Source organism: Rattus rattus, chromosome 6, assembly GCF_011064425.1.
Source record: "Rattus rattus isolate New Zealand chromosome 6, Rrattus_CSIRO_v1, whole genome shotgun sequence".
In the NCBI taxonomy this organism is placed as follows: Eukaryota; Metazoa; Chordata; class Mammalia; order Rodentia; family Muridae; genus Rattus; species Rattus rattus.
The window spans coordinates 104,168,572-104,190,136 of NC_046159.1; the positions used below are offsets into that span (position 1 = coordinate 104,168,572).

General features: G+C 39.5%; 1 protein-coding gene across 1 annotated transcript in view; it reads left to right on the forward strand.

Moving 5' to 3' along the window:
• The window catches only part of Mtpn (myotrophin), a 30,110-nt gene extending 13,839 nt beyond the window's left edge, over positions 1-16,271 (forward strand). The window contains exons 2-4 of the mRNA XM_032906759.1: positions 2,660-2,773; positions 3,467-3,550; positions 12,994-16,271. Coding sequence (XP_032762650.1) covers positions 2,660-2,773; positions 3,467-3,550; positions 12,994-13,080 — 285 coding nt within the window. The 3' untranslated portion in view covers positions 13,081-16,271. The remainder of the gene's footprint in view (positions 1-2,659; positions 2,774-3,466; positions 3,551-12,993) is intronic.
• Positions 16,272-21,565: the final 5,294 nt, after the last annotated feature.

Genomic DNA, 21,565 nt, shown 5'->3' on the forward strand with positions numbered 1-21,565 from the left:
GGGATAAAGGAGAAAGTTTAAAAACACTGCTCTATTTCATAGGTACTATGCAGTCTTGTAATAAGAATACAACATTGTGATTCAGATGAGTATCTTCTTAACAAAAGCACCTTACTGGGTACTTAATAAGGTCATTTACTATATTTCATTACAAGAGTCCATATATATAATACTGATATGAAAAGGGAATGATAATAATGGAAGAAAAACTTTTATCAGTGATTGATCTTATCAGTATCCCTTGTTGACTTGTATTTCTGCATTTGTAAGTAGACTGAAATGTGAGATGGACAGCAAATCACCTTTATTACTTAAATTTGTCTCTAAACAATATGTATTAGGTTAAGCTGTGTGCATGTGTTTGTATTTTCAAGCTGTTCTGTGGAAACTAGCTTTAACCCAGTTTTGGATAGTCTTAGTTCAAGTATACACTAATACCTGGATTTGTTAGTGGAGTGCTTACACTGCATACACAAGTCCTAGGTTTTGTCCTCATTTCCACATAAAACCAGGTATGTACGTACATGTGGTCCCACCATCCTTAGCTGTATAGTGAGTTCAAGGTCAGTTGGAACTACATGAAGCCCTGTCTCAATGGATAGGATAGAAAAGCAGGTGGACAGACAGACAGATGGGTTAAACCAACACCAGTGGTCCATAAAAATGATACTTAACCTTTACTAAATGTTTTGCTCTATTCTTTATTTATTATCATAGTTGAATTTTAAACATTGTTGGATGTACAGACAGTCTTACTTCTATCTTATCATTGAGGAATACTCACTTAGGAAGTGAGTAGTCTCTGGTCTCATAACATGGAAAGGTTGGAACACTACCCATTCTCCTCCAGGGGTAAAATACTATATACATATCTTTATATGTGTATATTTTAAGTCCCTATTTTAACAGATGTCACATTAAGTGTCACATGCTCCATTGGAAAACAGATTATATATACATGGTGGTTCTGTAACAAAACACCAGTGAGGTTGGTAGCTGTCCAGATTTTTAAGTATACTTTTTATATTTTTAAAGTATATTCTTTGATGTGAGCTCAACAACAAAATCATCCAACTACAAAGCATTTAAATCACACATCTTTCAGGGAATGTCCTCATCACAAAACTGTTTGGCTGTATTGACTTTAAGAACACCCTGTTAGAAGTCACTGCTTCCAACTGTAGTCTTAACTTACAAAGGTTATTTTATCATCCATTAACTCAGAAGAGGAAATTAATTTCTGATGAAACTCAGGCTTCTTTAGCAACAGTATATTTGAAGTTTTTATGTGGAGTTAAGCGCTTTGGTTGGCTTATCCAGTTTCACCCCCACAACAAGTGCTGTGAAAGCTAGGTACTTAGATCTCCACCTTAATTATGAAAACTCATACATAAGAACACAAGTAACTTGCCTAGTGTTTAGTGTTGATAAAATGCATATTTTTAACTCATAGTTCATACTAGGAAGAGGTAAAAAAGAAAAATGTGGTCTCTGCTCCCAGAATTTTCATCCTATTGAGAAAGAAGGCATGTACATGTAAAAAGCGGCAAAAGCACTCTATACCTAAATGACTGCCGTGGTTTTGCGGGAGGGAAAGCTTACCATACCTGTAAATGATGATGCTAAGAGAGATCTTGAGTTTGGATGGAATCCATAGTATATATATTGAGAAGGACAGAAAGGACTAAGTGAAAGGATGGGAATTGAGGGCTTAAAGCACAGATTGTAATGGCTATGAAATGTTAAGGCTTTGACATCTTTATCCTGACTTGGGTTTGGTGAATTGACTGAATTGTGAAAAGTGTGTTTGTTGAGAAAGCTAACTTTAGGCATTTTGTTATTATGTAAAACCTGAAATCTCCCTTCAGAAGGAAGCAAATTTGAATTGGAAGCATCTCTAGAAAAAGAGTGGCATTCGATCGATACTTTGTTACTAATTGAACCACATTTTAAAATAATTGTTTTAGCTTCACATTTGGTGTGTAAAGTACCCCTTATCCTAGGGTAGTTTGAAGATTAGAAATAAATTATATATATGCCTTGATACCACAAATTCATGTTGGTCACTAGAACACTAACTTTTTAACATTATGTCCCCTATTATGGAGGGTAAGCCATAGTCTCTGGTAACAGTGTGACCATGAGTTTGTTTTTGTTTACAAAAAGTATTATTTTCAAATTAGGTCATCTCCACATACTGCATGGTAAGCTACATGCATTGGAAGCCATGCCTGGTTTTGTTCATCATTGTTTACCCAGTGCCTACTTACTACACCACTGTAGTAAATACTGAAAGAATGAAGTGAATTCATTCTTTATAAGTATTATTTCTGATAATGAAACAGGTCATAAAAAATTACAGAATCTCAGTACTTAAACTTATAGTCTTGTTTGGTTACATGGTGACAGTATTCTGACTGTCGTTATTAGAAGTGTTGGAACACAAACAGTAGTTCATTATAGTTTATTGCATTTAGCATTGTTTTCAGCTTGTCTAATGACTTGAGTGCCATATGTTATTGTGCAGGATGTGACTTCTTCATGTTTTCATTTCACTTTGCAAAAAATGCAGTTTTCTTGAAACTTTTTGAAGTTTTTAAGAAGTTAAAAAATATCAGATGCCTCAACATTTTCCTATAAATGTCTTTTTTGTTTAAAGGGAGAAGATGTCAACCGGACACTAGAGGGTGGGAGGAAGCCTCTTCACTATGCCGCAGATTGTGGACAGCTTGAAATCCTGGAATTTCTGCTGCTGAAAGGAGCAGATATTAATGTATGTACCAAGCGTACATTATACTTAATATATACAATGTATGCCATTCTAGGAAAAATTCGTCCTATGCTCTTGGAAATTGTTTGCTGTAGGCTTGTAAAATGGTTACTTTTAATACTACAGTCCTATACAAACTATTTCGTTTTTTTAAGCTAATGAACAATTTGCTCTCTTAGCTGTTGCTTTTCAAGTTCTAAAGCTTGCCAAGTTAACACTGTAGGTAGTAGACGCTGTCGTGTACTAAATCATAGGACCCTGAACACTGGCCTGCTCTATGGGGCAAGTGTGAGAAAGTTATCAAGCAGGAGCAATCATCTCCTGCCTGAGCCCTCTGTAATTTAAGGATTTAGGACATTGTTTTGGTAATCATGATAGTCAAAGAGATGACTTTCCACCACATCAGGTGATTGGGCCCAATTTGGCATTCCTCTCTGACTCCTCATTGGCATTTTGACCCCTCTTCTTCCTCTCTGGATCACACTGGCATTTCTACAACAGTGGGAAAGATAGTTTCAGAGAAACTAATTGTCACATCAGTGACAGATAAAAGAATTGAGCTTAGGTCAGATTTCTACTCCATCCTGACTCCTGAAAAAAGGCATTGCTTGTATACTTTGGCTTCTTGATCATTTTTTAAGGAACCAGAGACTTAAAAAAAAAAGTAGGTAAAATTATCTCTTTGATATTCTGTAGGCTCCAGATAAACATCATATCACCCCTCTTCTGTCTGCTGTCTATGAGGGTCATGTTTCCTGTGTGAAATTGCTTCTGTCAAAGGTAAGGTCAATGTTCATTTTTATGGCTTATTTTAAAACCCTCGCTACTTTGTAACTATTTAAGCTAAATGTGGCTGCAGGGATAGAAAACTAAAGCCAGTATACAAAATTGAGATCTAGAATAGTGTTAGTTATAATAACTGGCTACAGACTGTCGGCTTCCACTTTGTGATGGCTAAGGAGCTTGGACTAGTTTCCTTCATAGGAAAATCTTGCTAGGCCAAAGAAGTCAGCTAAAGTAAGTAATGTAAAAAATGCCATCATTGTGGAAGAATGCAATTGCACACTGACACAGGGTTATAGACCCCACTTTGAGTAACATGGGTTTGAGATTTTACACTTTATTTTCTGTAGTCTACACTATAAAAGATATCAGAGGTAATCTCTATACACCTAGTTGACATGATTGAGATGGTGATGAGTCTAGGAGCTTTCTGATATTCTCATCTCTGTTAATATAAACTGTGATATAGGATCCAGGCTTAGGAGTAACTAATTAGTAGCAACCTCTAGCTGTGTTATATGCTGTAAGGGAAGAAATATCTATAGAATAAGTTACCGAGCTTGCATTTCATGACTATACATGGGACCTTATATTACTGCCTGCCGAAAGAAAGCAGCAAGGAAAAAGAGGAAATAGGTTGGTAAGTGCATATAAAGGTTTGCCAATTTCCTGACACAAAATATCTACATTATTAGTAAAGAGTGATTTTTATTAAAACTAGGCGGAGGGTGAGCTTTACATTTTTGTTGCTAGAGTTTTAATATAACAGAGAATTAGGGATGATAAAGTACTTTTATCTTAACACTGACTACCTCCTTAGAGCTCTGCAGTGTGACTTGTAACATTAGTGTCGAATTCTACCCTTAGTTCCATATCAAACAAAAACTAGGTATCTGTAATTGTGTGGTTTTCATCCTTTTGTACTCTGTATGTCTATTAAACACTTTAATATTTAACCATATTTTGCTATGAATAACTCAGACCTTGAAAAACCAAAGTAAATAAAATTGGTATTCCTTGTGCCATTATAATGAATCTAGGATCAGTAATAATGTGTGGGCTCAAAGATTCTCATCCACTATCATTGTCTAGTTTCATCCCTGGGGGTTTTTTCCTTACTGTTTCAAAGACTTACCACTAAAGGGTACAAATACCAAATCAAGGTTCATGAAAGATTTATTCTAATAGTAATTAAACTGTTTATAGTGAAGAGACTTAAACCCAGTTTAGGTAAAATTCAGGAAAGTATTACTGGCTTGTGTAACTGTACAATTCAGCAAAGTTCAGTCCTGGACTGACACCACAAAGCATGATGGTTTCTTTCATGTTTTCTTCCTCAGCATCGACTATCCATGGCTTACTCTGGTCTTCTAGCTAAGTAAAATAGCTAAAGAAAGTGGGTGTTTTGTTCTCTGAAAAGAAAAACCTCTGGGATCCTTTTAGATAAGATTGTTTATTAAATTCAGTATGTTCTTTCTTTCCTCTTAGCCATTTCTTGAATAGGTGAATATGGGAATTTCTTTCCCATACACTTGTTTTTCTTTATAGGAAAACAAAGCAAGATATAGTTATCTAGAGAGGAGCCAGTCTCTGGTCCATATTCTTTCATTTCAAATATACTTCTTCAACTCAGATGTGTGTTTGTAAGTTTCTGTTGGTAAAGAATGTTCTACAACAGGGAATTCTTAAAAAAGATAAATTTGATTCACATACTTATTAGGCCACACCTTGGTGTCCTAATAAATGTTTATAAGTATGTGCCATGTTGCAAAGTTACTGAATTATCTTGACTAGCTATTTTATATTCTTTTGTATTCCTTGTTTCGTTGTCAAATGACTTTAGAGAAGTCTGTATTGGCGGGTTAGTTACAATTGTGTGGAACTGGTTGTCTTAAGAATTTTTTTGTGGGGCTGGAGAGATGGCTCAGCGGTTAACAGCACTGGCTGCTCTTTCAGAGATCCTGAGTTCAATTCCCAGCAACCACGAGGTGGCTCCAAACCATCTGTAATGGAATCCGATGCCCTCTTCTGGTGTGTCTGAAGACCGTGCACTCATTGTACATAAAATAAATGAATAAATATTTTTTTAAAAAAAGAATTTTTTTGTAAAGCAATGGAGAAAATTTTAGTTCTGCTTTCTCAAAATTAATTACTTTGCTTTTATTATTGTAAGAGCTTTTTAAATGCTGTAGTTTCTCTCTTTCTCAATCAGTAGTGCTCCTTTAGGTTTTTGGTTTTTTTGTTTTTGGTTTTTTTTTTTTAGCATGAAACTTAGGTTCATTTCAAGTCCCTGTATAGTTGAATCATCAGGAAAGTATCTGGTATATTTTGGTACTTGAACTGAGAAATAGATAATATACAATATAAGAATGGGCTGGAAATCTACCCTTGTAGCACAAACAAATATATGATGAGCCCAAAGGGAGGACCATTTTTATTCAAATTATTCACTAACTCAAACCCAGTAGATATGTTTAGTTTCAAATAATTTTTAGGACCACTGACTCTCAATCTTACCATGCCTTTCTCAGTTGCCCTATTTTAAGGAGAGGTTGCACCATAAAGAGACTAGTAACATGCTTTAGTTTCAGAATTTACCCTGTAATAACTGAAGAACTACTATGATATCTTTATAAATCTCATACACAAATGTGTCATGATAAATGTATTACTTTCATCCATTTAGCTCTTTCAAGCTGGAGTACATCATTCTTCTAGATGGTTTCTGCTGGTAACATGTACTGCGTGTTGTAACACCTATTCTCAGTTCTATTTCTCAGTAGATTGGCTTTAAGAACATTCCTGTGGGGGGTGTTGGGGCTTTAGCTCAGTGGCCTTGGGTTCGGTCCCCAGCTCTGAAAAAAAAAAAAAAGAAAAGAAAATTCCTTAGCAGCTCTTTGTCTTGTCTTTTGTAGCATAGGCCCAGTACTCATCACATGCAGCCCATAAGAGGAGATAATAATTCACAGCTAAATAACATTCGCAATGTGCAAATACTGTTTTGAGTGTTTAAAATACATCAGGTCACCTAATTTATTCCAACCATCCCTCAAACTAAAAATGATGGAAAGAGCGCATATTTTTGTTGAGAAAATGGCAGAGGAGTGAGGAAACTTGCCCACATTCACACAGCTGGTAAGAAGGTGTGTTAGTTCATTTTCTGCTGGTTTTAAAACAAAATGGCAGAACTTGTTTATAATGAATAGGAATTCAGTTGACTGTTGGCTTTGGAGCTGGGAAGTATAAGCATATGGTACTAGTAACTTTCAAGAGCCACTGTGCTCCATCATCCTTTATCAAGTTGATAAACAAGACTAGCCATCACGGGGCCATGCATTTAAACTGTAACACTGTGGGCATTGTAACCAGGCCAGTTTGCCTCCAGTTCTCCTCTACTACATGTTAGCCTAATCAGTGTGCCATGTATATAAGCTATGTGCTGCAGTGCCTAGCACTATGAGTTGACAGTAAATACTAAGACTAGTGGGAATTGATAGACTTTTCAGAATTGGGAAGACTTGCTGCTCTCAGGAGTGAGGGTTCCTGAAGCATACTACATGAAAGGACTTTGTTTCAAGGATTAACACAATTTTCTCTAGAGCTTAGACTACTGAAAGAGCTCAATACTGAATGTCCTTGGAGAAAACAACTGAGAGATGCATTTGTACTTATCCCATTCTATTTTCATGAAAAAAAAAAAAAGTTATGTGAAACCTTCTAATTTTTTTATTCTTCCTAACAAAAAAAGTTTACATTAGAGACAGTAACATCTCAGTTCACAAGAAGTAACAGAATTAATGCACATCATTATATCTGTAACTGTAAATTGACAATAGTCACTCTGTCGATTATAAATAAAATGAAATGTAAGATTGTGCAACATTGCTCTTATGAATGGTGTCTTGGGGGTGGGGGTCTTACAGGCATAAGTAGCTACTTGGTAAGCTTTTGAAGTTCTTGACTCTTAAAAGCTAAATGAAGTTGGAGCTGGAGGGAGACATTAGTAAAGTACCTGCTGTGCAAAGCTAAGGACAACCTGAGTTCAGATCCCTAGTACCCAGGTAAAAGCTGGGCATAGCAGTGCTCAAGTGTAATCTCAGTCACTGGGGAGAACTCGTTAGCCAGTCAGACTAGCCATTTGGTGAGTTCCAGGGTTAGTGAGAGATCCTGTCTCCAAAAAGAAAGTAGAACAGCTAAGGAAAACATACAGCATTGACCTCTGGCATCTACACAGTACATGTAAACATATTCGGCATGCACATACCAAATTTTAAAGGGTTAGAGTTTGTTAGAGATGATTGTGTAGGAAGACAAAGAACAGCTGAGACAATAGCAGCAATACTTAGCCCACCAGGTCAAAGTGACCTTTCAGCCAGTACTGTAATTAATGTGTGTCATTTCTCCATTCCACAGTGAGTATATTGTTACAGGCAGGGTAGTACAAATGGAGACTCTTAGCCTTAAAGTTCAGAGACATACATTGAAGACCTGGATCAATAGCATAAAACCAGTAAATCAATGAACACATGAACCCAGTTGATAGTCTTCATGCTTTGAACACTCTGAGGATCAGAGAATATAGTATAGTGATCATTCTGTTTTTAATACAGTATTTGCCTCCCTGATATATTTGTACATGTGATCCTTTTCTGTGCCAGCTAGACTGTGAACTAGGAGAAATCATCTCTCTCTCCCTCTGTCTCTTCAGTGTCCTACGGCATAGTAACGTGTACTAGCAAGGGTGTACTTGTTCCTAAATATGTAGTTGTACCATGAGACAGGCATACTGTTTTTTTCATTAAACAAATATGAGCATTAGTGAATATGAGGTACTGTCCAAGGTGTCATGTTATAAAAATGACTACAGTAAAGACTCTGTCATAATGGAATGCAGCCTGGGTCTATAAAGTTGTCTGTTACCTCCAGTGAGGAATAAAAAGAGTGGAGCTCAGTTGTAACAAAATCCATCCCCCCACCACCACCACACCCTTGTTAATAGACTCTGAGCAACACTGTCTCAAGATAAGATGCCTAGTGGTTACAGTTCAAGGCTGAGCCACTGGCTCTGTGATATGTACACACACACACACACACACACACGCACACACACACGCACACACAGTCATCAGCCCACCATCCATACCCTGCCAACCCAGTGGTCCTTATGGTTCTAGAGTGAATGTTACACCTGCAGGGATTATCTGTATTTGAAAAGAAAGATGGGGAAAGGGATTAAGAATGTTCTTCTGGGCTTTTACTGGAAAAAAAAAAAAAAAAAAGGCATAAGAGAAACTGAAATTATACCAAATGGCTACCTCTAGCTTGAAGGGAGACTTGGAATTCCATTTCATTTTTACCTCTGTGAAGGAAAAATAGAGATAAAGAAGTTTGGTCTCCAAGAGAGCCAACCTGCAGTGTTCAGCACAATATACATGCTACCACATGATAAACAATACATGACAGACAGCAGAAGCAAGAGCCAGCTCCCAGACCCAGACAGACTCCACAGACATAACAACTGAGTAGGAGCCCATTAAAGGGAAGAACAAACTAGTTTTTGTTCCTTTGCATTTTCTAGTTGGTGGAATATTTAATATCAAATAAAAGAAAATGCACTGTTAAACATCAGGAATATATAGAACAAAGTGAAGTGCATCCTCAGATTTCAGAGACCTCATTTTCTAAAACCTTCATTTCAGATAGTAACAAGTACTTCAGAAAGAGAAAATGGAAAATGCCTTTATAATGTTTTTTAAAAATTTTCATTATTAGAGTAGAAAACTTTTTGAGGGTATTATATATGTTTTTCTTAAGCAAAATGTAGCATACTTAAATATTTCTTTGAAGATTTATCATCAATATCATCCTGTTGGGACTTTTTGCTAGGCCATGAGAATGCAGAGGCTAATAGGATTGGCTCCTGCTACAGTGTATGTACAGGGCGAAGGAGCAAGTTTTAAGGCAAGATGTCAGCTTATTTTAGGAGATATTGTGAGATTTGATGGAGATAAATTCCAAAGCAGATAGGGAGGGAGGGAGAGTGAGGCTTAAAATGTTAAGGTAGGTTATTTGGGGTAAGAATAAAGATGGAAATTCTTGATTGATTTTTCTTAGGCAAGAGTTAATATGTAAGAAAGGAGGGAACTGAAAAAAGAAGTCAAGTATTCTCTTGGAGTCCAGGGAACTATGTTCAGTAAAGGGTAGCATTAAAATACCATGTACCACAACAGAACTTGTAAGTCAGTCAATAGGAGCTCAGAAACTTAGAGAGTGTCTTCTTAAAAGTGTAAAAGGGAATTGTCATTCATGGCAGAAGCTTAAACGAAAGAAGTTGCAGGTACAAGATGGAGACACCAAGAGGTACAATAGGGTTTTAGAAGCTACCTGTACCAAGAACAACAGGTAATATTATAGTTTGCTTCTGTTACTGTGATAAACACCATGACCAAAATCAACCTAGGGAAGGAAAAATTTTACAGTTTACACTTCCAGGTCATTGTACATCATTGAGAGGTGTCAGGGCAGACTCAAGAGCAGGAACTGTAGCAGAAACTACGGAAAGACACTGCTTTCTGTCTCTCTGGCTCTTGCCATAAGTGGAAGGCTCTTAGGAAAGTGAAGATTGTCTGCATTGTTTGAGAACGATTGCCCAGATGGATATGAGTAGTCTGGATGGCATGATTAAGAATAAAACCAGATAGGAAATGGTTGCATCTCAGTGCAGATCCTGAAAGTAATGATTGCAATGGAGAAGCAAGGATGGGTGGGAAATGTTAAGACAGTGCAGAGGTAGGGAGTGCTTATGTAGAAAGTCAACAAGAAAAGCTTTAGTGTGTTTACATTTCTTTGTGAGTTCTTCACCATGAGAGAACACAGAAAAGGAATATGCCTGTAGAGGAAGGTGACAGATTTGGTTTAGGGTAAGTTCTCCAGCATGGAAGTAAAGGTTGGAGATACTTGAGATCGATCATGGAAAGCATCTGAGCAAGTGTTGCTGCGATCCATATAGAACGGGTATATACACAGCACAGCCAGAAAGTGGCGGGCTTAGAAAAGGGAAGGAAGGGCTGGCGACCAGCAGGGCAGAGATCCTGGCTTGAGTTGAGGATGGTGTATTAAGTTAGGAAGTTACCCAGGGAACTCAGCATTGAGAGAACATTACTACTATATTTCAAAGTAATTTTAGAGCAACTTGGGTCAGTTGCCAGTTGCATGCTGGATTAATTTTTCCTCTTTTATTTTTAAAGGAAAAGGATCTCAGATTTTAGTACTATTTGTAGCAACCCAACCAGTCCTCATATTTCATTTGTCTTTCAGAGACTACAGCTGAATATCCTTTTAATTTGGGCTAGTGACATGGGCACAGACAGTGTATGCTTTTACAAATTATCACCTGAAGTAGGCCAGCTGTGCAGCTACCCACCCCAGCTGCCAACCAGCCACCCTGCCCCAGCTGCCATCATGCCTAATCCCTTAAGCTGGAGGTAGATAGATGTATACCATCTTTCCATCAAAGGGACAAAAAAGTACCCATGGGAGGACAACAAACAAAAGAACCTATGTCTTTAGATAGCCTTCTGAGACAAATCTGTCCTCCATTCTATTTTACCAGTTTACCCTAACAGTAATGAAGAGGTTTAAGAGTTTGTTTGCAGATGAATGAATAAGACTGAGAGGCTTAGGCTGTTAGCCAAGGTATATCACTGCACTGCACTGTGTACAACTCCCTCCGTTTGTAAGGGCTGCACAGAGTAGCAGTATTGGAATAATAGAAACGTAGCTAAGGTTAGTAGTTCCTCAGTGCCACAGTAAGCAGTACTCGCCTCAAGTAGTTAAACATTGTCAGTACGTTTTAACTTGGAGAGTCCACATCCGGTTTTTACAGACAAGTATATAATAGTTAATCCTAAAGTACACAAAATTTGTCAAGCTAAAAGATCTCCAGGGAGAATGACAGGCAAAGCCAGGAAAGTATCTAATGATAGTACTTTATGGGAAATGATATGTCATGAAAATGTATGAAGAAGCCTAGATTCAAATAACTATTTAAATTTGCAAAGAAAATGATGCACTAAGTATATGAAAGTAGGAATCTGAGGAAGAGGGTGTTGGTAAGCTAAGATTCAGCTGTAGCAGGAAATCAAAGCTAGTAACTCAAATAGTAACAGGAATATATTATCTAAAGCTATGGAAATGATCACATAACTAAAAATGAATTCACAAGAACAACTTGCTTTCTCAAGAAAGGAATGGGGCCAGATATACCCAAATTCTCGGTAACTTTATTGTCTCAAGAACTACTTTCCTTAATATTCTCACCCATGTTGAAATGGGTTCATTGTTTCTTGTTCTTATACGATTGACTTTTAGTGTCATGTAAAATACTAATATTTGTTGTATCTAGCCTATAGCATTAAAAGTATTTTTATTTTGTCAGCTAAATGTTGGGACAATAGAAATTTGCTCTAATATAAACTTTTTGAAAAGCTGTTGGTCTGTTGAGAGAATTGAGAGCCTGAGAAGTGGAAGCTGGATGGATAGCTGGAACTTTAAGGAGCTGGAATCTTTCAGTTGTTTGATCTAGGTGAAGCCACCGTTATGTGAGCTCCAACTCTCTGTGGTCACCCCCCCTGTTCCCCATAACTCTTCCCCATGCTGTGTGTGTGTGTGTGTGTGTGTGTGTGTGTGTGTGTGTGTGTGTGTGTGTGTGTGTGTGTGTGTGTGTGTGTGTGTGTGTGTGTGTGGCCATCTACTAGAAAGTAGCTGACCTTCCAAAATATGATAAGTAAAACTAAGCCACTGGTTTTCAGTGCTGATGCTGAGTTGTTGGGGGTTTAAATGACAATGTCCCCCATAGGCTCATATTTGATGCTTGGTCCCTGTTTGGTGGAAGAAGGATTAGATGTGTGGCCTTGGAGGAGATACGTCACTGCAATTGGACTTTGGGATTTCCAAAGCCTACACTATTCCCAGTCCCTCGCTCTCTACTTTGGATTGTGGATCAGATGTAAGCTTTTAGCTACTGCTGTAGTGTCATGCCTGCTGTTGTTGCTTCCCTCCAAAATGGTCATTGACTAACTCTAAAACTTTAAGCAAGCCCCCAATTAAATACTTTCTTCTAAAAATTGCCTTGGTGTTTCTTCTCAGCAATAGAAGAGTAATTAAGGCTGTTGTTTTGTTTCTTACAATTTCTAACACCTAAAAAGTAATACTACATTTAAATTTTCTTTTTTATCTTATTGTATGTATGTAAGTGTGGGCATGTACATGTCATAGCTCAGTGTGAAGGACAGAGGACAACTGTCCAGAGTTGGTTCAGGCCTTCCACCATGAACTCCAGGATCAGAGTAAACAAAGGCCTATGCCACATGGCCACCTCTGGCACTCGCTGTTCCCTAGTGCGAGCTCAGTTAAGGAAAGCTCTCTCCTCTCTTTTTCAGGGTGCTGATAAGACTGTGAAAGGCCCAGATGGACTGACCGCCCTTGAAGCCACTGACAACCAGGCAATCAAAGCTCTTCTCCAGTGATGGATGGATGGACTGATAACTTGGGAAGAATGACTCTCCTGTGGCCTCACACTGCTGCCTGTCTGTCTGTCACTTTCTATCTGCCAGCTTCTTCAGCTAAATACTTTAAGAGGGTGAAGGGAGAGAGAAATTCATAACAAATCAGACTGCCAGGGGGGAATTAAACATGTTTTGGAGGAGCAGTGGGGAATGTGATGAGACTTTTACTGGGATTCCTGATCAAACCAGCCTGTTTTTCATTTCCAGTAAAATATACAGCTTATACCCAAGGGAGAGCAGAAATACCGTCTGCTGGAATCCTTGGACCTTCTCAGCTCCCTAGTGATTTCTTAATTAGTGTACTGAAGGTCTGGCCACACAAGGCCAACTCTTCCTATTTGGTGGCCCTAGCTGTGAACAGTAGTGGCTGCTGTTCTGTCAACTTAGGGTGCTGAGATAAGCAATTAGCTCCAGCCTTCCTTCTGCCTTAAGAATGCACTCTCCTGGGGGCTCCTGGCTGGTTAAGAGCGCTGCCTGCAGTTAGTGACCAAAACCTCTCTCGAATGACTTTAGTCTTTATGTAAGAGCTTAGATAAGGTTAGGAGCAGCGCACTCCTCAATTGCTGGATGACTAAACTTTGGATTTTCTCTCCCCTTTCACATCAATTTCATGTCTCTTTTAGATAAAACTGACTAGTTTTATTTATAAAATGTTAAATTCTAGGAGCCTAAAGGAGGAACCATTCCAGTAGGCTGATTTCTTTTTTCTCCTTTAGACTCAGACATTTATATAACATTGAAACACTTTGAGACTCCTTCTGGTAGTAAAGGAGATTTAAAAATAAAATCATAGCCATAAGCGTGTTAGTATCCTATAAAGAGAGAACAGTTGTCTTAGTACCTATGGATTTTCTTCATTTGCTATTTGAGTGAACCAGCCTTAGTTGTGTTTGGAGAATGAAGAATATTCTTTGGAATGCCTCTCTAAGACCCACCGTGGATGCTGATTTTGTAGTGCACCAAAGGTATCACTGGGGTGAGATGTACTCTATTTGGACAGATGGAATCTCATCCCTTCAAAAACATTCTTGTTACCAGGTTTCCCTGAGCTGGTAATAGACTCTTGCTGGGCCAATACCACCGCACCTGCATGGTGTTTTTATCTTAACAATCATTCATTGCATACATGTGACAACTTCAAAATGCATTCTGTGTTCTTACAATACAGTGCCCTAAAACGGTGTTCTAGGATCTGCAGATAAGAGAGACTTATCTCTAAATTTTTCTTTCATGAACAATAAAATAAATTAAAACGTACAACCTTAAATTTGATGGCCGACATTTAAAGTATTAAGATGTCTTTGGCTTTTAATTTGCCATCTACACAGGCTTACAAAAACAACTAGAATTTTTCCTTAGCCAATCATGCAATAATTGAATGTACCTCAAATTTTTAAAGGGCAGGTGATGGAATAGGGACTTATATTCACATTAGGAATAATAATAATAATAAACCTAACAATGATTTTTTTTAAGGCATTGTAGCATTATATAGCAGGGTTAAACTATTACCAAGAACAGTCAGCCTGGCTAATAACTATTAATCAGTTGATAATTGTTTGGGGCGTGTGTGCGTGTGTGTGCGTGTGTGCGCGTGCGTGTGTGTATGTGTATTCTCCCATGAACTCTTTTTTATCCTGTGGCTTTTTCACTTTCAACTAGCCTGCCCCTGTAGTTTTTCTATGTCCAAGAAAACAATCACAAAACAGTAGTTTAAATATTTTGATATATTTGGCTAACTCTGCTGTCTTAGTGCAGCCTACTAGAGTTGAACATCCTACACCTGATCTTAGCTAAAAGGAAGGCCAAGAAGCTACAGAGTTGGACATTGTGATGGGGAGTGGAAGGCACGCGGTCAGACTCTGAGTCCGTGTGGTGCAGCAGGGTGTTTGGAGGGCTTTGCTGTCACCTCTTGGCTACTACTGTAAAGGCCTGAGTCTCACCCCTGACACGGTTTTCAAGTTTTCTTTCAAAGTGTTCTGTTATAGTTGGCTATTGCAGAGTGTGTATTGTTTTATCATTCCTGAACTTGGGTCTGCTTTCTACCGTCATTATGGTACCCAAACCATATGATACTTTGTACAGGTTATCCCGGTGTTCCTTGTAATGCAGTAGAGGCTATTTTGCCTTTCCCCCCGTTGTTGGCCATTTTGTAAACTCATAGCTATGAAGTGATTGCTTGAGAAAATAGCATATAAACATAACTAGCATAGACTGACCAGGATGGTTTACAGTTTCTTTAAAAAATAATAAATGAAAAATAAACAAAAAAACTAGGTTATTTATAATGTATTTCTGAACCACTTGGCAGAGAAATTCATGACACTTAATGTTAATATTTTTGAATAAATGAAGCTAAAATGTCTGCTTTTGGTACTACACGCATTAATAAAAGGTTAAGTTTTGTTTTCCACTGAAGTACTATTTAACATCTCAGAAAAAAACCTGCATGTTCTATAGTTTTATATTAAATCCATCATTTCATATGCACTGTATCAAGTAAAAAACAGGTAATTTGCCTGTCGGTGGTTAGTGTACTAACAGATCTGCCCACCCACCCCACCCACCCCAGCTTCATGCCAGCATATGTAGATTTGAGTTCTAACACAGCACTTGCATCCCATGTAGTTCTGTGCACAAGCTCACCTTTGCAGAACCAGCTGGGCGCAGAAGAAAGGCAGTAACTGCAGCATGTGAAAGCTCGAACAAGTAGCCTTCTATTCAGTTCTTTCTTTCCCCAGGTAAAAGGAGCTTCAATATATGTGTACTTGATTTTTATTAACTTCAGCTGAGCTGCTGTTTTCTTCATGTAATATTGTATACTTGGTTGTGTATAGAAGAAGCTGGTAAGAGTGCCCTCCTTCATAAATAAGCAATTGCAGTGTTTTGCATGCAAAATTTTAAAAATTTAAATTGTCCTGATTCTATTTTGTAAATGGAGAAACAATCTTTCTAAGCAGTATGGAGGAAGACTAGTGCTTTGTGCATTTTTGGTATATTTGAGTTAATGTTTCCACAATGTCATTCCCTTTGACACGGTTGGGTTTCTCATAAGTATCCTAGTTCATGTACATCCGAATGCTAACTAATACTGTGTTTAAGTTTCGTGTTGCAAGAACAAATGGAATAAACTTGAATTGTGCTATAGAGAACATGTTAGCAACATATTTATCCCCAGTCACTGTTGCCTCCCTTCCCAGACTTCCTTAACTCTATGAAAACCCTGACAACTGGAGATTTTAATACAATTTTATCCTACTTCTAGAAGAAAGAAGTGGGAAAAGAAACCAAATATTAAAGATCTAACAGGAATAGATTGTGCTGCTCATAGAGAGGCTTTTTTTTTTAATTTCAGTGTGAGTTTTCTGATACACATTGTTGCTGTAGATAGGTCCAGGAAAGCTCCTAATTAACTGGAGCAAGACGTGGCGACAGAGCATCAGAGTCTTGCTCCATGTTGAAATAGGACCATGGGCTGTGTTTGTGGCGTGCCTTTGATTGCTCAGGTTCCGCTCGTTTCTTGGAGAGCTACCCTTCAGAGTGCACTTTTCTGGGTGAATGATCTCTTTGAATCTCAAAACTGAAGCTGATTATAGATGAAATTTGTTTGATTCTGTTGAAGTCTTCTGGATACTAGAAAACTTTTTAAAGGTATTCATTAGTCAAAATCAAGAAACAAAAGCTTGTCAGGGCTAAGATATATCAAGCCCTATTGTTGACTAAAGTATAAACAGCTGATATATGGCTTTAAGGAAATGTATTCACAGAAATTTTTTCAGATAAAATTTTCATTTTAATCAAAATCTGTAAGAAGATACTTTAGTCTGAGTAGATATACTATATATAAAGGGAATGGAGCCCCTTTATATAACACTGAAAGAGCAAACCGGTAGATGTGGGTGGAAGGCATACCTGCAAAGAAGAGTGAATGTAACACGTGATTTCTTTTGTCTTTAGAGAGCAGCTATTCAGAACTTTCCCACTGCACAGTATAGCATACTTCTGACTTCTCCACCTGTCTTCAGGATCTGTGGTCTCTGAATGTCGTGCCTAGCCAGCCACGTTGCCATAACTTAAAAAGTTATGATATAAATGCAAATTTGTGAAATCCTAGCTGAGAGCTATTGAGTCAACTTTAGGGCTGGACTTCTGGGGGATTTTGATGCTCACTGAAGAGAAAGAACCCCGAAAATAACCATAAGGAGAGAAATCATCAAATAGGATATTCTTCAGGCATAGTTTCCCCAGGGTTAGGGAATAGATGCCCACTGGAAAATGAAGTTCTGGACACCCAAGAAGATTATAAAATGAGCTTCAGGATTATCCTTTGGTTGAAAGGTTAACTATGAACCTAAGAATATAATCCGCTGTGAAGGATTCTTTGTTTTCTTTAGTAATAATATATGTCATACTAGTTGTCTGGACAGAATTTTTAGTTCATAAGCCTAGAGTTATAATCTCTACAGCTGCATTCCTGAGACCTATGCCTTACCCAAGCTCCCCCTCCCTTTTTTTAAATCTCCCAGTCCCCATAAGGGAATACCCAGGAGTGCTTGGGGATCATGAGCCGGCGCCATGCTTCCTGTCCTCGGGTGCAGGCGGGGTTGCTCTAGCGGCAAACCTGTATCCAGCAGGAGAGCTCTGAGGCTGAGTTCTGCCCTGCAGTGTATTCAGTGGAGTCCACTACTGTGGGTTCACTGCCACTAGCTCAGGAAGCCCTTGTGGCAAGGGCTCCAGGATGCAATATCTTCCTTCACCCACACTGCAGAATGGTCTTTTCCTCCTTACTGGATGGCATCACCACCCACCACCACCACCACCACCACTCCCACCCCAGTGATCTTTCCCAGGTAAGAGCAAGATCAGCACACATCGGCTTTCTTCCAGGCTTTTTTTACTTCATAGAAATACAGTTGCTGATAAAGAAGAAACCCTGTTCTGAGTGCACATGAGAGTTTTGATTCACTGAGTACTGCTGAAGAGAAAGGCAGGCTGTTTGAATTGTGAGATTACCTGACAGTCAGTGGTCCTGACCTCCTGACCAAGGAGCCCCTAAATAAAACTAGTGCAAACCCGAAATGGGTGAGACGGAAATAGACTGGTAACAGTCACACTGTTTCATGGAAATGCTGACTACTGGGTCAGATGCAGGCCGCTCTGCCATTGTGGGATATGGGAAAGCACAGCTGTCACTGACACAGCAGAACAATGGGCCCATACACCCACCCTAAGAGCTTCTACAGGCCCAGCTGCAGCCGGGACAGTAAGGACAGTTGGTTTGTACAGTTCTGCATAGCACAGGGGGTCAGTGTTAGAATAGTCATGCACCAGCATCTTGTACCAAGGAAAATCATACATAGACAAGTTCTAGTTAGTACATGATGGTTTTGAGAATGCCACTAGGGAACTACATTTTCAAAAGAATTTCCAAGGTTTTGAACTGACAAATCTCAAGAGGTATTATGTATTGCATGTCCTCTTCCTGGTATCTGGTAGTGCTCAGCATTCATCCCCACAGCAGGCTACCACGCCTGTGTGCAGTGGCTTCTGACTTGCTGGTCAGGCTTCAGTGCACTTGAGAGTAGTACTCAGATTGATCTACTAAGAATGGAACATATGCCACGTAGCCCTCCATGGCCATGGCTGCTCACCAGCCCCAGCCTGGCAAGGGACCTGCTGAGCTCTGCTCTGAGCACTGGTACATTGTCCTGATGGGATCAGACAGAAGTGTAACACTCAAGGGGCCTAATATGCCTCTAGACTCACGGACAGGGCCATCCTTGCTCTCCAAATAGAAACACCAAGAAGACAATGTTTTCTAGTATGTCCTCCCCAAAACAAATGAAGGCATGAAGAATTGGTTTTCATCTTTTTTTCTCTCCCTCCTGTGACTGTACTTTTCAATAAATTCTATAATTCATCTCATCTTCTCTAACTTTAAATGTCCCATGTCACTTCCCTTAGTGACAATAATCAATAAAAGCCCCAATGGAAATGTGGCCAGTTAGCGCAGGCAACAGAACAGGGTGGTGGTGTAACTTCAGTACTGCAGAGAGAAACAAGGAATTCCTCCCCGGACAACTAGTCCTGATGGAAGCAGATTATCTTAAACATTTAAATGTCTCCACCCAACGGTTCAAAGAAAGAAAAGCATGAAGATATAAATAAGTAGATATGAAAGATCTTTTTAAATGAGACATTGCCTTTAACGTGACTTAAGAGGAAGTCTAGCTGGTTAAACAGTTTTTTATCTAATCCTCATCTGGAGTACATGTTCTTCTCTCAAGATGCCCACTTTATTAGTGAACTAAAGGTATATCCTTACATGCCTGCTAGGATAATATTGAACAAAAGGAAACTAACCGTAGTTGCTAGTTTTTTCTTCCCAGAGCTATCCGGTTAAGGGTTTGCCTGGTGTTTCTTGATATCAACGTTTTATCATGCTGTGAATCAACCCTTAGGATTTTTTTCTAAAAACTGCATGTTTTGGCTCCACTCTTTCTCTTTGAAATTGTCTACTCATGAAAGAGGATAAAGGTTTTCTTAATAAGCCTCTGGGCTAATCATGTCAGGGAGCTGTGGAAACAGATTCCAAATACAGGATTGTGGACCACGTGCCTTCAAACTCAGCCCACAACCTGAGAGCAGCCCTTCCTGTTATCGGACACAGAGGAAATCCTGGCAGCAGTGACCGAGTTTCTGGTGTCCGTAAAGCATCCAACGAAAGTTAAAGTTCTCTCTGCTCAGCCCTACTCCCAGTGACTCTGGCTTCAGCTATATTAAGGGGATCAAAAAGTGATAAATGTCCTTGAGCCAGAAGAAAGATCCGAGAACCTTGATCTCACAAGTTTGGAGTACAGAACAGGAAATGGTGTTGAGGCTGTTTACAGTGATCGGTTTTGAGAGGGCAGCTGTAGATTCTCAGAAACCTAAGAGCGTTTTGCTTTCAAGCCTTAAGTGAGGGATCTAAAAGTGTGGAAATGGGAACAGTGTCCCAGAAACAAGGATGCTAGGCCATCTGGCTGGCTGCAAAGGTACATCATTTCTAGGGACAGTGCTCCAGATCACTTCTCAGCCAGGTTCTGGGCCCTTACCCCAACTGCCGTGTGTGTCTGGGCACTCAGCACCTAGCCACCCACACTAACCATGTCTTCCAAATTGCTTATTAAGCTTAATTTATGTTCACTATTCTTGTAATCAACTAAATTTAAAACCTGTGTTTCATCTTGACTCCCTCAAAAAGCTACCACTGTCTCTTTCATATTGCTACCCCTGGTGCAGGATGTGATACTGCCCCAGCTCCCAGCAGAAAGCCTAGATTGGAAGCCTAGGTAATATGCTATTATCCAAACTATAAACCCCTTTATTACTTGCTGTCTCGGTCATCTGGACTGTTTCTGCTCCATCAGCCTGTCCTCGGGGTACACCTCTCCTGGCCACATACTCCTGATCCGTCCAGTCTCATGGCAGCCTCCTCCACTCTTCCTCTCTTCATCTTCCCTCCCCCCATCCCTGTTGTCCCTTTCAGGATGTCTCACTGAATTCTCAGGTCCCGCCTTTATCACCCAATCGCAGCCTATATCCTTTTTTTTCACCAATAGCCTTGAATTGGACAGCAAAGTTTACACAATAAAGGCCAGTGTATACAAGGATGCACTTGTCTGGAAGGGGTGAGGGGAGGGGTGGGAGTGGGGGGCCAGATCTTGGGGTTCAGAATTTAGCAACCCCTAACAGGATCTGAAAAAAAAAAAAAAGAAATTGAAGTCCCTGTTTCATGGACCTCAAAACGTTACTCTATTTGTAAACAGCTGGGGTCCTTATTATAAGACAACTCGAAGGCATGAAAACACTCTAACCAAGTAAAGGTGGAGGCAGGCTTAAGTGACACAGCTGTCTGTCAAAGCGAAGGATTGACAGCCACCACTAGAAGTGAGGAAGAAGGGGAAGGATTCTAGGCCGGAGTCTCAGCGGGAACCCAGCCCTGCCAATACCCTGACTTCTGCATCCCATCCTTTAGCACTAGGGATCGAATTCCCACGGGATCAACCTCCCCCCTCCCCCCAAGGATCTTGCATTACATCCTCCTGCCACTGTCTCTGCTGCGCTGTTTGATTTCTGCCTGCCCATAAGCCACCTGGAGACTTGTCTCCAGGGAGCACACAAGTTCTCTAAAAGTCCTTGTAAGCAAGCTGATCTAGTAGTAGTCTTCAAACTCTCCCTGGGCCTAGAAAGACTGAACTACACACTTCAGGGACCACCACTGTCCCCATCTTTGTGGCCCCAGGCCTAGCATGGTGTCTGGCATTTCATAGTGCTCAATAGTTGATTTAAAAATCCAGGAACCTAGTGTATGTGCTGGGTGCGTCCCAGGTAGATGTAGCCCTGCCTTCTTTAAAGAATTTACTGATAAAATGACTTTAGTTTCTCCAGACAAAAGAGGGGGAAA